Below are 13,888 nucleotides of genomic sequence, written 5' to 3'. Positions count from 1 at the left end.
GCTCCCTCCCACCTCCAACAAAGAATTATCCAGCCCAAAATGTCAATAGTGATGAGGCTAAGAAAACCTGTCATAAGCCACCTCTCCTCCCTGGTTGTTTGGATCCCCATTGTTTTGACCTTCTGTATACCATAGAACAGGCGTCCCTGGTGGCTCAGCAGTAAAGAATCGCCTGCAATGCAGGAGTTGCAGGAGATGCAGGTTCTAGCCCTGTGTTGGAAAGATCCCCTGGAGAAGGGAATGACAACCCACTCCAGTATTCTTGCCTGGAGAATCCCATGGACAGAGGAGCCTGGCGGGATACAGTCCATAGGGTCACAAAGAGTCCAACAAGACTGAAGTGACTTAGCACGCATGCAAACACATATCGTGTCATTACTGAACACTGAAAAGATTGAATGACATGAAAAGAAAGAAAAAGGGAGAAAATGGACTAAGAAATTTTGGTAAGTTGGAGAAAACCATCTTACCTCATTGAGGATTATAACCTTAATCTGTCCATCTGTGTAATTCAGCTCCAAAAGCATAAATTTAACAAACATCATATTATAAAGTACACCAGAAAATGAGTTAGAATATTGGAGAAAAAAAACTGGCAAACATTATAGGCATACTAAGAAGGGACAGAGGCACGAAGAGACTAATTATGTAAATGCCTTTATTTGAACTAATAATCGCTACCAGATTACATTAGAGTTAGAGTAACATTATGATCTTAAAAACTATAGCAAACAGCTTGACAAAGCAAGAGTACATTAGAGTACATTAAGTCCTACATATATGTTTATTTTTTAGTGACCACATCTCCTTATCTTAGGTGTAAAATTAGAAAATTTAATATACACTTAGCATACTTGGCCTACCATATCCTTCCTAAATTCTGAGCCCACTCTCTCCTCAAAAGTGTCATATTCAACAGCATTTTAAATCTAAAGAGAGAGTTTGATGGTACATGTTTTAAAACAAATAAGCATATATTGAACCAATGTTTCAGGACAAAATATGTCAAGTGTTTACAGCTTTAGTGTGGGAGGGAAGATGGAAATTCAAGGTACATTTCCCTCTATGTTTTTTACTTACTTGAAGACCCCTTAAAAAAGTAGCAAAATCAGCAGTCTTATTTAACGTAATCAAAATATTCTTAAATGTACAAAAAAGGATCATGTAGACAGAATACTGTAAAAAGATACTGATTTTAAGAATAAAAGAATATGAAAAGCTTCTATTACATTCTGCACAGCCAGTTACTTCTGTCAATTTTCAGTACTAGAAAGATAAGCAAAGGATACTCATATACAAATACCCTCTGACCACAGTTCTTGAATAAGAACTAGCATACTGGATGGAAAGCAAATTATTGCCTAATATCAATAATATTCATATTCAATCATCTAAGCAAGTCCCACGAGGTGGACATTCTAAGAGGAAAACAGATACATAGAAATACGTACAGCAATGGAAAATGTCAAGGGCAGCGATCTATGAGGAGCGAGTAAATGATTTGACTACGGGCACATTTCAGGTGGGCCTGACAAATCCACCTTGACTATGGGAAAGAGGAGTTGTTGCTACTAAAACTCTTTCACCTGAGGGCTCCCATGATGAGCTTAGTCTTGTGAAAACTAAAAAGTCCTTTCAATAACCAATAGTTTCTTAAGCCATGAGCACTTCGGCCAGAAATTGCTGTACTGCTAATCATGCACCTGGGAGCAAGGTTGTTTTTTATTCAAATTGGTTATTTTACACTCTCTTCATACCCCTGCCCATCAAGCATGCAAACACAGTCATGACCATCTTGGGCTTTACTTCCACAAGGTCTTCTGGGAGAGCGTACACCCTGGTTCCAAGTCTTCTAGCCATCGACACTGCGTACCTATTTTTTGGAGGAAACAAAAATTGAAGTGCAATTCTGGTCAGTCATGGGCACTGACATGAGGCATCTATTTCCTCTTATATACTCAACTGTCTAGGATGCAAAACTTCTACAGTGAGAGTTCAGATCAGAATGACTTTATTTTTCATTGTCTTCTCTTTTATTTTTTGAGGTCACTCATAAGTGATACCAGATTTTTAAGCTCTACTATTTGGGGCTGATGATATTTATTCACTCCTTTTCTACAATGTAAAATGAGAACAATTTAGGAGCACTGATATGAAAAAACACTTTTCTAGAATATGTGTGTGTGTGTGTATATACATATATGTATATATACCCAGATGTTGAAAATATGTATATATAATTACTCAGATATTGATATTCTCATTGAGCATGTAATAAGATAACAGTGGCTATCACGAGATCTTAGAGACACAGAATGGAAAACTGTGCCAGATGCAAAATACAATTTCATAGATGCAGTGAATACTTCGAAATATCCAAGGGAGGAGAGACAGTCTGTATGGTACATGCCAGTGTGGCTGAAGCAAGGAATGAAAAGGGTAGAAAAAGGAAAGGAGTTAAGAACTGACATGTCCAGCCGAGGAAATTTGCAGGAGCACCCCTCAATTAATACACAAGGCATTTCTAGGTGTTCTATAACAGGAATCTTTAAATATGATCAAGTTTCTGGAAAAAGAACTTTGAGGAGTTCTCTATAAATCTTTATCATATTATGCTGCAAATATTTTTTTCAAGGAGGGAAGAAATGATGTGATGCAGTATGTGATGCCAAAATGAAGTTTTACAGTAATGCTTCTTAGCTATCTTGTGAAGCCCTGTTGGGAGCTGATTTTCAGTGTATACTAGGAGAGCTTTCATGGGTTGCCCATGAAACCAGATCACAGTCTAGATCTTTGGAGAAGAAGGGAAGAGGCAGGTGGGAAGGACCTTCTGCATGTTGTCAAAATGCAGGGAACTTTCAAGGCACGGTTTCAGCTGAGGGTTTAGCATCCTGCCCACTTAAGGGACCAAGATAAACTCAGTGTATGTAGTAAGGTGGGCTATGCACAGTAAGTTTTAAAAACGTTTGAAAAGAGTGCAACAAAAGAAAACCCTATCAAAGGCATGGTTATCCTTAGCCCATTTTTCTTCTGTTCTAAGTTTGCAGCTAAGTTGCTTTAACACATACATTATTTCTATAACCTACAAACCAATGGCTGACTGAGCACCTACCTATTAGGTCAGGTGCAGCAATGTTAGGCTCTTAACGTATTTTACTCATTTCAAAATCTCCAAGGTAAGTATTATTGCTCCCATTTTATGGATGAGGAATCTGAGGCTAGAAGATGCTTCCCCCAGCTGACACCATTCTTGAGTGGCAGAACCTGAATGATAATGCAGATCTGCCTGCCTACAATGTCTATGCCCTTATGAGGATATTAGGCAGCATCCCTTACTTGGCATTATTGTGCTTGTCATCTTCTGTCAGAGTGCCACTCTTAACAAGGTCATAGTTTATGCAGCCTGGCTGGATGGCGTCAATTAAATCCACAACTGCCAAACTAGAGCTGATCGTCTTATCCTAGAGTAAAAGGACAATACATTTGAGAATTTCCATGTGTACAAATTAATGCATGATCACTTATATAACGCTGTCAAAAACAAAGTCTAGTGAATTAGAAAAGAATCATGTCGTTAGCCCCACAATGATCTCACTCACAAAGAATCCAAAGGCTAGCTTTCCAAACTATAGATACTTTTTATAGCAAACATAACGTTTAATAGTCAAACATGGAATTCTTACCTTAAAACTCTGAATGGAGGTTGATTTTCCAGCTTCATTCAATGTTCTGTTCACCCAGCTTACAATGATGTCGTCATTAGCTTTCTGACCATCACCGAGATCTTCCAGGACATTGAGGGTATATCTAAATGAAGCAGCAGAAGAAATAGGTAACTAATGAGAAGCTACTGCATAGGATAGGGAACTCGACTCAATGCTCTGTGCTGAAAAAGACGGGATATATTTAAACATATAGCTGATTCACTTTGCTGTATAGCAGAAACTAACACAACATTGTAAAGCAACTAAACACCAATAGAAATTAATTTTAAAAAAGCAGCAGAACAGTTTCTGTCCTAGTTTATTAGAAAAAAATACAATTATTAGAATGCTTTATCTTTCATTTCTTTTCCTTAGGTTTGAGAGATTAAAGGAAAGATTTCACGAGAAGACATTCACACTATATGAAAAAAAAAATTTCAGGCAGTAGTGGCTTGCCATTGAGCTGCCTTTTGCACTGCTGGTGGGAAGATTTTCAGCGCTCTACTGAGTAAGTCCACCAGTCTACTTACTGCAGGCTCACTGTGTACTAGGCCAACCCCTGGTAACGACTTAAAGTAAGCTGTGCTTTGGCTGGTACCCAGTTATAATGAATTGCTTTTTAGCATTACAGTTAAGAGATCTTCTTTCTCAAATGTATACATGTTCATAATTTTTGCTGTTTTTATTCACCAACTCTAAATGAGGCTCAGGTCTGTGTCAGGCAGATTATAAAAAAGGGAAATATTCACAATTCTGTTGCCTCACTATCGAGAAGGCATTTCCCATTGACCATCCAACATATACTCATTACTTAAACTTACTTCGGAGTCTAAACATAAAAATTTCAAAGGTGTAGTCATTGATACGTTTCCTTAGAAATAGTAAAGACTAGATCACAGACCTGTATGATAGTGAACTTGAGCAGTTAAAATTGTATACTATACCTTCTCATCAGCTGCCAGACCAAAGCTAAAGTCAGGGTTTGATTTCCATCATTCAGGTCTTGCCCTCCAATGCCAACCAGGGAGAATTTGGCAGGATGCTTCCCTAATTCAACAGCATAGTTGCAGTTTTCTAGCTGCAAACAAACAAAAGCAAATGATTAAAGATTTTCACTTGTTTAATCTTTATATGCAGGTGCGCACAAAGTAAGACACAGTTTCTGTCCTCAAGAAGCTCAGAGTCAAAGAGTTTCCCAAACAAAAGAAACAAATTGAGAATAAAAACAGTCCGTAACAAATATGTGCAGCAACTTAATTAGCTACCTTTTTCATGTTGGCTCCAAGTTTCGGGTATGGAGGTTTATTCACCTTACTCCAGTCAACAGGAACTTTAATTCGTTCATATAGCTGTAAGATTACCAGGGCATCTTGCAGGTCACTGATGATTTAAAAAGAGTTTGATCAGTGTTTTCAGAGAGCAGAGCCTGTTTCCTTAAAAACAAGGACACTACACTGTCAAAAGACTCATGTATTTTATTAATCTGTGCTAAAAATGGAGCTAACACCATCCAATTCACTTAAAAATAGTTATTGAGAGCTTATTGTTTGCAAAGAACTGTTCTAGAAGCTGGGCTCATAGGAGAAAAATTCCAGGCCTTTAGAGTCAGAGAAAGAAAGAGAATAAACAAGTATATGGATAAATGGGTTAGGGGAATGTATTTAATTGCTATGAAAAACAAAAAGAAAGAGGTTAGGAGTTAGGCAGTGGTAGGTGGTGGTTAGGATCTGAATCAGCGGCTTGAATATAGCAAGGGAATAAAGCATTTGATGTGGAAAAGAACATTCCAGGCTGAGAGAACAGTGAACACAAAGACCTCAAGGCATCATGGATGGTCTACTTAATGTGCTCTCTGGTCTCCGTTTCAAAATATAAAGTCTCTGTTCCCTAGGGTGTTAGAAAGATATTTATACATTTTTTCACTTAATGACCATGTAAAGAAATAATCTGGGCTTTTGTGTATTTGGGAAATGATAACGGAAGTCACCACATTTTCCAATAAAGTAATGGCTACAAACTAACATTTAGAAAAGGTTTAGAGCTATAATTATTTATGCAGCATCCATTCATGATGTTCAAAACTTTACAAGAGCATTGGAAGGCTTACGCATAGAGATGGTTTACATGGGGATTAACACCAAGAGAGTTCATCCAGTTACGAAAGGTTCTTTCTTCGCGAGTTTCTCCTATTAAAAATATTCACAGTGTTTATATAATCATTAAACACCTTGCATATGTGCATATAACATCAACCCACAATTAGATGATTATTTTTTTTTCAGATCTAAAGGTTTTCTCCAATATGAATCTCTAAGCAGTCTCTCTAAATACATACTCTCTTGTTTTTTAAATTGGATGACTTTCTTTTAAAAGTAAAAATATAACCTTATTATAACCAGCTAAGAGGTATATGAACTTTTTATACTCTCTTCCCTATCTCATCCTTCTCCAGTATCTCCCCAAATCCCCATACTTCTAAAGTAACTGATATTATTGGTTTAGTTTTTATTAGAAAAATTTACCATGGTCATACAAACCTCTATACTCACATTAATTTACATCTTCTCTCTACCCATTTAAAAATACTGATACTAAGTTACATATATGTACTTTTTTTTACGTGCCTATATTAGAGCAACAAATTATTTGAAACTTCAAAAGCATAAAATTTAAAGATTTTACAGTAATCCTAGTATATATGCAATGAGCTGCTAATTGAGAGTTTGAAGTATTAGTCGCTAAGTTGTGTCCAGCTCTTTGTGATCCCATGGACTGTAGCCTTCCAGAATCCTCTGTCCACGGATTTCTTAGGCAAGAACACTGGAGTGGGCAGCCATTCCCTTCTCCAGGGGATCTTCCCAACCCAGGGATTGATCCCAGGTCTCCTGCACTGCAGGCAGATTCTTTACCATCTGATTTCATAATAATGCTAGTGGATATGCAATGAGCTACTAATTACATTTGTTAATTTTTAAGTACTATACTTCATGCATATATAATCTGGCAAAGGTATACTCTGCCTTTCCCAAATTAAATGAATATTTACATGCATTATTATTATTTTTTGAGTAGGTTAAAGGTGAAAGGAAATGAGAGCAGTTTCAGTTAGTCTGACTATGCAAGAATGAATCAAATACTGCAGATTTACATAGGTCAAATTTTATGCACACGTGCATTTTTTTGGAGGGAGGTTTAAAAATAAGTGACCTAAATACAAAATATTAAAATAAAACATTGGTTTACTAAGTGGCCTTATACTAAGTGATCCTAGGCTAGCTTACTTTAAAAGTTCCCAGACTTCCTTGGTGGTACAGTGGATAAAAGTCCTCCTGCCAAAGCAGGGGACACAGGTTCGATCCCTGGTTCAGGAAGATCCCCTATGCCATGGGGCAACGAAGCCCAACTACTGAACCTACGCTCCTCAACAAGAGAAGCCACCCCAATGAGAAGGCTGAGCACCAAAACAAAGAGTAGCCCCCGGGTGCAGCAACTAGAGAAAGCCGACACGCAGCAACAAAGACCCAGAGCAGCCAAAAATAAGTAAATTAAAATAAAAGTTCCCTTGTATCATCCCTTTCTATCAGTTGCCACTTTTTACTCAGCCCTTGGGACTACTTATAGTAGACAGTTGCTAAAGGAAAGTAGATAAGGAAACTTATTAAATCAAGATTATGAAATCATCGTGGCCTATGTATTTCTACTGTGTAGCCCCAAATATAATTTAAGAAACCTGTATACTAAACCTGTATACTCTATTACCTTCTAATAGAGTCCAATCAATATCTTGGTTCTCTGGCTTAGTGAGTGCTGGGTATTTATTAAACAGGTTAGCCACAAAGGCTAAGTTCAGTTTGGGGTTCCCACTGACAACATCAGCTGGGGTAACAAACTTTCTGCAACCTAATTTGTCTGCTTGTTGAAGCATACTCTCAGCCCTCTTCAAATCATCTGTTTCCTGTTGAAGTAAAATAAGACTTTTTTTAAAAAAAGGCCATACTAAAAATATAGAAACTTTGCCCTACAATGATAAGCTGGGTATACAATTCTATTTTTTCTTAGCCAACACATGGTACTTATATTACTGTTTTGAATGCAAAAAAAAAAAAAAAAAGTTGCCTGTGCTGGATATGCAGTACCTTGAAAATACCCTAGATGGCACCAGATCACGAATCTAAGGACAGGATACATTTCACTCAACTGAAATTACTTCTCTCATGCCAAAATTCATTAAGAAAAAAAGTGAAACTTGTTCAGATTTTAAATTTAGGCCCTAAAGAGGGTGTAAGGCTGAAAAAGATGAAGGAATTATGAAGAAATTTTTTACAATAATAATCAAGGATACCAGGCTCCAATAATTTTGAGGTTTAAATTACATATTTCAAATTATCATCTTTCTCTTAAACTATTTTTTGATTTTACTTTTCCATCCAGGAAGCAAAGTTGTCTATTTCTGTGTAAAATACTTACTTTCAGCTAATTCCTAGGACTCCTAACTTCTTCTCTGTTTTGTCCCCCCCACCCCCTCAACCCCAACTTCTTTCCTTTTGGAAAGATGCATGCTGATTTCTTGACTAACATACAGTTTGGTGAGGAGTATAAGTTACAGATCTGATAATTTCATACCAAATTAAAGATAGTTTCCCAAGTGCTCACCATCCCCACCTCCCAACAATAAAAGTAAAAAAAAACTGGAGCTGCAGGAGGAACAATTGCTTTTGGATTATTCGTTTCCAGTGATCTGCCCCCTCTAGACTTCTCTTGGCAGTTACTATAGATGTGGCCACCCCAGTATGCCCCAGGGTAAATGTATGTCTTCTGGAAAAGAGTGTCAGGTAAGAAGGGATTTTTATAATAAGGGGGAAATAAGAGATAAAGGAAATTTGAGGAATGTTACTTACAAACCAACACAGTTCAGATTCTATAATTTGAGTCTTAACTCTGTCTTTAATGGGTGATGCTATCTTTACTTTTTTCATCTCCAGTGAGGGGCCTCGATCATCTAGGTCTCCAGAAGAATGGGTATTTACTGTGTTACCCTTCACTGTTACCATTGCAGAGCAATCAGTAACCACCAGCAGATGAGCAGTTGACTGGGATTCAGCCTTTGGGATTCTCCATGAGCCTAGTGAGTTCATCTCATAGAGCCTATTCTATTTTCTGTTACTTTAATACTTCTGGTTCATGCTATTTACTATCTTTATTTTTAAATCTCATATTTTTTATCATCTCGGCATTCTTAAACAAAAAGCATTGATGATATTGGAGTAGAAGGAAACGTTGAAATAGCAACAATTTTAAAAAATTAAGATACAGAATAATGAAACAAAAGACAATCAAATAAATATATATATATATGCCAAAAAGAACTTCAGCCCATACCTCACATCATATTCAAAATTAACCTTCAATACACACACACATGTAAATGTATAAACCCAAAACTATAAATAAAAAACTAGATATAAAACCCCAACTATAAACCCTCTAAGAGGAGACATAAGAAATGTTTGTGACCTTGTGTTAGGCTAAAATTTCTTAGATACAACATCAAAAGCATGATTTGTCAAAGAAAAAAAATGACTAAATCTGACTTTGTTCAAATTAAACAATGCCTGTTCTTGGAAAACCACTGGGACTAAGTATCTGCAAATCACATATCCAATCAAGGACTTATATCCAAAATATATAAAACACTCAAAACTTGATAAGAAAACAAACAATGCAATTAAAATGGGTAAAGTGTTTAAACAAAGATGTATAGACAGCAAATAACTACATGGAAAGATGTTCAACATCATTAGCCATTAGGGAAATGCAAATTAAAATCACAATGAGACACCTCTACCACTGCCAAAATTCTTAATGTTTAAACTAACCACATTAAAGTGTCAGTGAGCATGTGGATGAACTGGAACTTTCATGTGCTACTGGTAGCAATGTGCAATGGTACAACCATTTTGGAAAACAACTTGGCGGCTGCTTAGAAAAGTTAAACGCACATATACCATTACCCAGCCATTCTACTCCTAGGTATTTACCAAAGATAAATGAATGCATAAACTCACACAAAGACTTGTATATGAATGTTCAGAGCAGCTGTATTTGTAATAGCCTCAAACTTGAAACAATCCAAATGTTCATTGGGGTGAATGGATAACAAATTATAGCATATCCATTCACTGAAATATTATTCAGCAATAAAAAGGAATGAATTTCTGATTTATGTAACAACACAGATGAATCTCAAAATAATAACGCTGAAAGAAGCTTGATTAAAAAAAGGGCACCTATTATATGATTCCATAAAATTCTCAAAAATTCAAACTACATTGAAAGAAAGCAAATCAGTGGTTGCCTGGGATGGTGGAGTATGGAGGCAGAGAGGAATCACAAAGGATCATGAGGAAACTGGATGTTATGATGGAGATACATATCCCTAAAGAAGGTATAAGACTGACAAAGATAAAGGACACTGAAAAACAAAGGAAAAGCATGATGAAAGGCTCAACAGTAAAATGAATGTGTGGACAGAGCAGTAGGAAATTGCCCTGGCTAGAAGAAATGGAGCAAGATGGTGTAGCAGGGCTTCACGTGCACAGCAGAACATTTCAGATTGAACTCTTAAGTCAACGGGGAATCCTTAAAGGATTCTGAGGAGGACAGAGACAGCGAAGGGAGTGCTTTAAGATCAACCAGGGAGAAGTGACTAGAGAAGAGCTGTATCATAATCAGAATCAGTACACTGGTGTTATCTACCCAGGCATAAGATCACCTGGCTAGCCATCCCAGATAGCTTCCTTCATGCACAGGAGGGCCCCTCATTTGTGCCAAGAGGGACCTGAACTGAAGAATTTCAGATTTAAAAACAGACAGAAATGTAAGTACTACAAGTCAGTGACAAATTCAGTTCTGATAAGGGCTGCATAAAATGTTTAGCAAGTGTAATCCACTCAATCCTGAAGTGGATATGAAATATGCTAGAAATGTGCATTTTTTAAAAATCAGTAGAATCCATTCCATATCTAATGAATACAAAGAACAACAGGATCCTAGAAAGTTGAGACTCAATAGTCTAGGCCAACTTGTTACTTCATGTATGAACAAAGGAACTCGTCCAAGGTCATTGAGCAAATAAGTGATGTAACAAGGGAACATGGTCTGTGACAGTAATTCACCAAATTGGATTTGAGAGATCAGGAGTTTGTAAACACATTCACATTACTCTCAACATAAGAATATGTTTTCATTAAATCTATCATTGTGATTATAATCCAAACACTCAGAAAAGGTTAGCCTCTAGTGCTTATTTCCCCACACTTACTCTGAATATTTTATGCCATCCATAAAAACCAACAACACCATAACTACAGAACTCACCAATAAACTATTAATATAAATCAAAGCTGGTCTTTCTGTCTATAAATTACATCTACAGTAATAAAATTTAAGATAATACTTAAAACTGCCAACATCACAACATGCAATTATAAGCATTCTTGTTATCTATAAGAAATTGACAATTTTGTAAGCTTGTAGAATTCACAAGAACATCTATACTTACATTGAAACCCGACATGTTAATATCTATCCGTGGTTCACCTTCCTTTTGTCCTTTTGGTGCGATTTGATTGAGAAGATGAAAATAGGCTTTGGAATCCTAAAAATGAATTGCAAATGTCAGTGAGATCACATTTACAAAGAATGAATGTATCCTATTGTCCCATGTGTGGAAGGATATTTGCATTGGATTTTGTAAGAATGTGACACAAATCTCTATCTTCTTATTTAACAGTTCCTTTTCCCAGAAAAGTCCACCTATCTGGCCTTATGTCTGCCTTGAATATGGATGAACTGGATTTTGTCATGACTTTACAATTTATTGAAATCATCAATATAATAATGCTAGAAAACATATAACTAGTTCTGTACCTTCACTGAGTTACTGAAGTCAATAAGCTTGACAGATAAAACAAGCACGAGAAACAAGTAGGATAGGAGAAATCCAGGAAGCATAGGGAAAGAGAAAATAAACAGGTTATATCATTACAAAGCATAATATGTATATACCATAACCTATGGAGAAGAGATTAGTTGTGTTAACAATGCATTAAATTATAAATTGAAATGACAAAAATTTTTAAATGATTTCTACTTGAGGTGGTGAAATAACAGTAAACCCTTAATCATCTGAATATATTTAACCAAATGAGCTTCTCTTTGTTTTAAGCCCTTGACCTCTTTCAACACTGGAACACTTTTACTTGGAATACCAATACCTAAAACAAAATGGTATTGCTCATATGGGATGTGGGCTGGGTGAATTCAGGCTGTGTGGATGCTACACAGAACAAAACCTGAAAACCACTATATTAGTGTAAACATTTAATGAGGGTCTCCAACACACATGTCAAGTACAATTCTGCCTCTCTGGAATACCAGAGGACAGGAACTGGAGTGAAGTTTCTTTATCATGTTGAGGCAGGACATACATGGGCCCCAGGCTGAAGTTTCTCCCTGTGGACAGAAACTCCATAATAGTAATAGCAGAAACTCCATAAAAGCTGGATGATGGAGCAGGCTGGGCCCTGTCCAGATAAGAGATAGAAGAGGTAGCATCACGGTGATTTTGGGTAGCCTCAGTCCACAGTGCCTTGAAGCAGGGCTTTGGTTCCCAGCCAGAAATTGAGGTGTTGCCCCCTTCCTTTTGACCTCCATTGAGCCTTCCTGTGCCTGTGTAGTCAGAAAGGTATCCTTGACTTCAAGAATGAGGAATATATGGTCTTTTATTTCTTATCTGGGCAAGGCCCAGCCTCCTCCATCATCCAGTTTTTATGGAGTTTCTTCTATTATAGAATTTCTGTCCACAGGGGAGAAACTCTTCAGTCTGGACCCATGTATCTCCTGTCTCAAGCTCATAGTAAGTGATGTCAACCTACCCATAGGCCTCTTCACTAGAATCCATCTTGGCTAAGAGATACACATGCACACATGGGAGGATCCTGAGATAAACCAAACACGGACTCAGAACCAGACAAAGCAAGATGACTGGCAAAGGGAAACCCAGAAGAAATGCTCCATGAAAGTGACTTCAACCACCACGAGGGTGCAACTGTCTCTCTGAGCCCACCCATGTGAGTCTATTCACATATACGTTTTCCTCCTAATAAACACTTGTTTTACTTGTCTCAGTCTCTATGTGGAAATTCATTTCTACACAGCTGATGGGCCAGGGCCTTGGTCCCACTGGTCCCTCGTGGTCTAGTGGCTAAGATTCAGTTCTCTCACGGCTGTAGCCTGACCTCAATCTCTGGCTGGGAACAGAATCCCTGCCTCAAGCTGCTATAGGCCGAGGCCACCTGAGATCAATGTTACATCTGAAGATCACCTTCCCAGCTTTGGTAGTTTTCTATTACTGGGCCTTGACAGTCCAAACAGATTATAAAGGAATGTTTCTCATGGTAACTCCTATGGATTGTGTACACCCTAATCCCCCAGGGAAGTTGCTGAATATGGAGATGGCCAGATGTAAGCTCTGACCTGCTAAGTACAGAGCTCTGGGAGAGGCCTAGAAAGCTGTATCTTCAATGAGCCAACTATGTACGTTTGATACACTTGTCAGAAATTATTCTAAGAATGGGGAGAATCAGGTGAGAGTGAAAGCCACTGCAGAGAAATTCATGGAACGCAAACCCAGATCTTACATTAGTGGCACAGAGGTTATCTCCTAAGGAGTAGGGCATTACAGTTGTGAAAGTGCTTTCACTTACAACTATCTACTAAGGGTGCAGAAATAATTTGTATGTGCCTTCTCCCTATGCACTTGAGAAAGACAGGTGAAGAGTAAACCCCAAAGAGTCTGTAACTTACTACCCCAAAAAGGGGCTTTAGGTGAAAATTTGAATGTGAACATAAATTGGAACTTCCTTTTCACATTACCCAGAAATCCTCTGCTTTTTAAAACTATTAAAAGCAGAATATTTTTTTAAAAAAATATCAAAGGAGAATTTTTTACAATATTCATTTAAAAATAAGATTCCCTTTCCAAAACAGCAGAATACACTTTTTTCTCAAGTGTACACGGAACACTCTCCAGGACAGATCACATCTTCAATCACAATCATCAGGAAATTTAAGAAAACTGAAATTGTATCAAGCATTTTCTCTGAACCACAATGCTATGAGAC

General features: G+C 37.3%; 1 protein-coding gene across 4 annotated transcripts in view; it reads right to left on the bottom strand.

Annotated features, from left to right (window-relative positions):
• Window positions 1-641: 641 nt before the first annotated feature.
• LOC145536437 (plastin-3-like) overlaps window positions 642-13,888 on the bottom strand; it is a 37,791-nt gene continuing 24,544 nt past the window's right edge. For 3 of the 4 annotated variants that reach the window (XM_081565813.1, XM_081565812.1, XM_081565814.1), the window contains 8 exons: window positions 11,266-11,361; window positions 7,464-7,659; window positions 5,812-5,890; window positions 4,970-5,084; window positions 4,649-4,782; window positions 3,684-3,807; window positions 3,337-3,461; window positions 642-1,873 (listed from right to left, as the gene is read on the bottom strand). In XM_081565813.1, coding sequence (XP_081421939.1) covers window positions 1,741-1,873; window positions 3,337-3,461; window positions 3,684-3,807; window positions 4,649-4,782; window positions 4,970-5,084; window positions 5,812-5,890; window positions 7,464-7,659; window positions 11,266-11,361 — 1,002 coding nt within the window. In that variant the 3' untranslated portion in view covers window positions 642-1,740. Of the gene's footprint in view, window positions 1,874-3,336; window positions 3,462-3,683; window positions 3,808-4,648; window positions 4,783-4,969; window positions 5,085-5,811; window positions 5,891-7,463; window positions 7,660-11,265; window positions 11,362-11,633; window positions 11,661-13,888 lie in introns of all 4 variants that reach the window. The other variant, XM_081565811.1, reaches the window with a different exon arrangement.

This window comes from Giraffa tippelskirchi, chromosome X, assembly GCF_054371585.1.
Source record: "Giraffa tippelskirchi isolate mGirTip1 chromosome X, T2T-mGirTip1v1.2.pri, whole genome shotgun sequence".
In the NCBI taxonomy this organism is placed as follows: Eukaryota; Metazoa; Chordata; class Mammalia; order Artiodactyla; family Giraffidae; genus Giraffa; species Giraffa tippelskirchi.
This window is presented reverse-complemented; position numbering and strand designations above follow the sequence as displayed.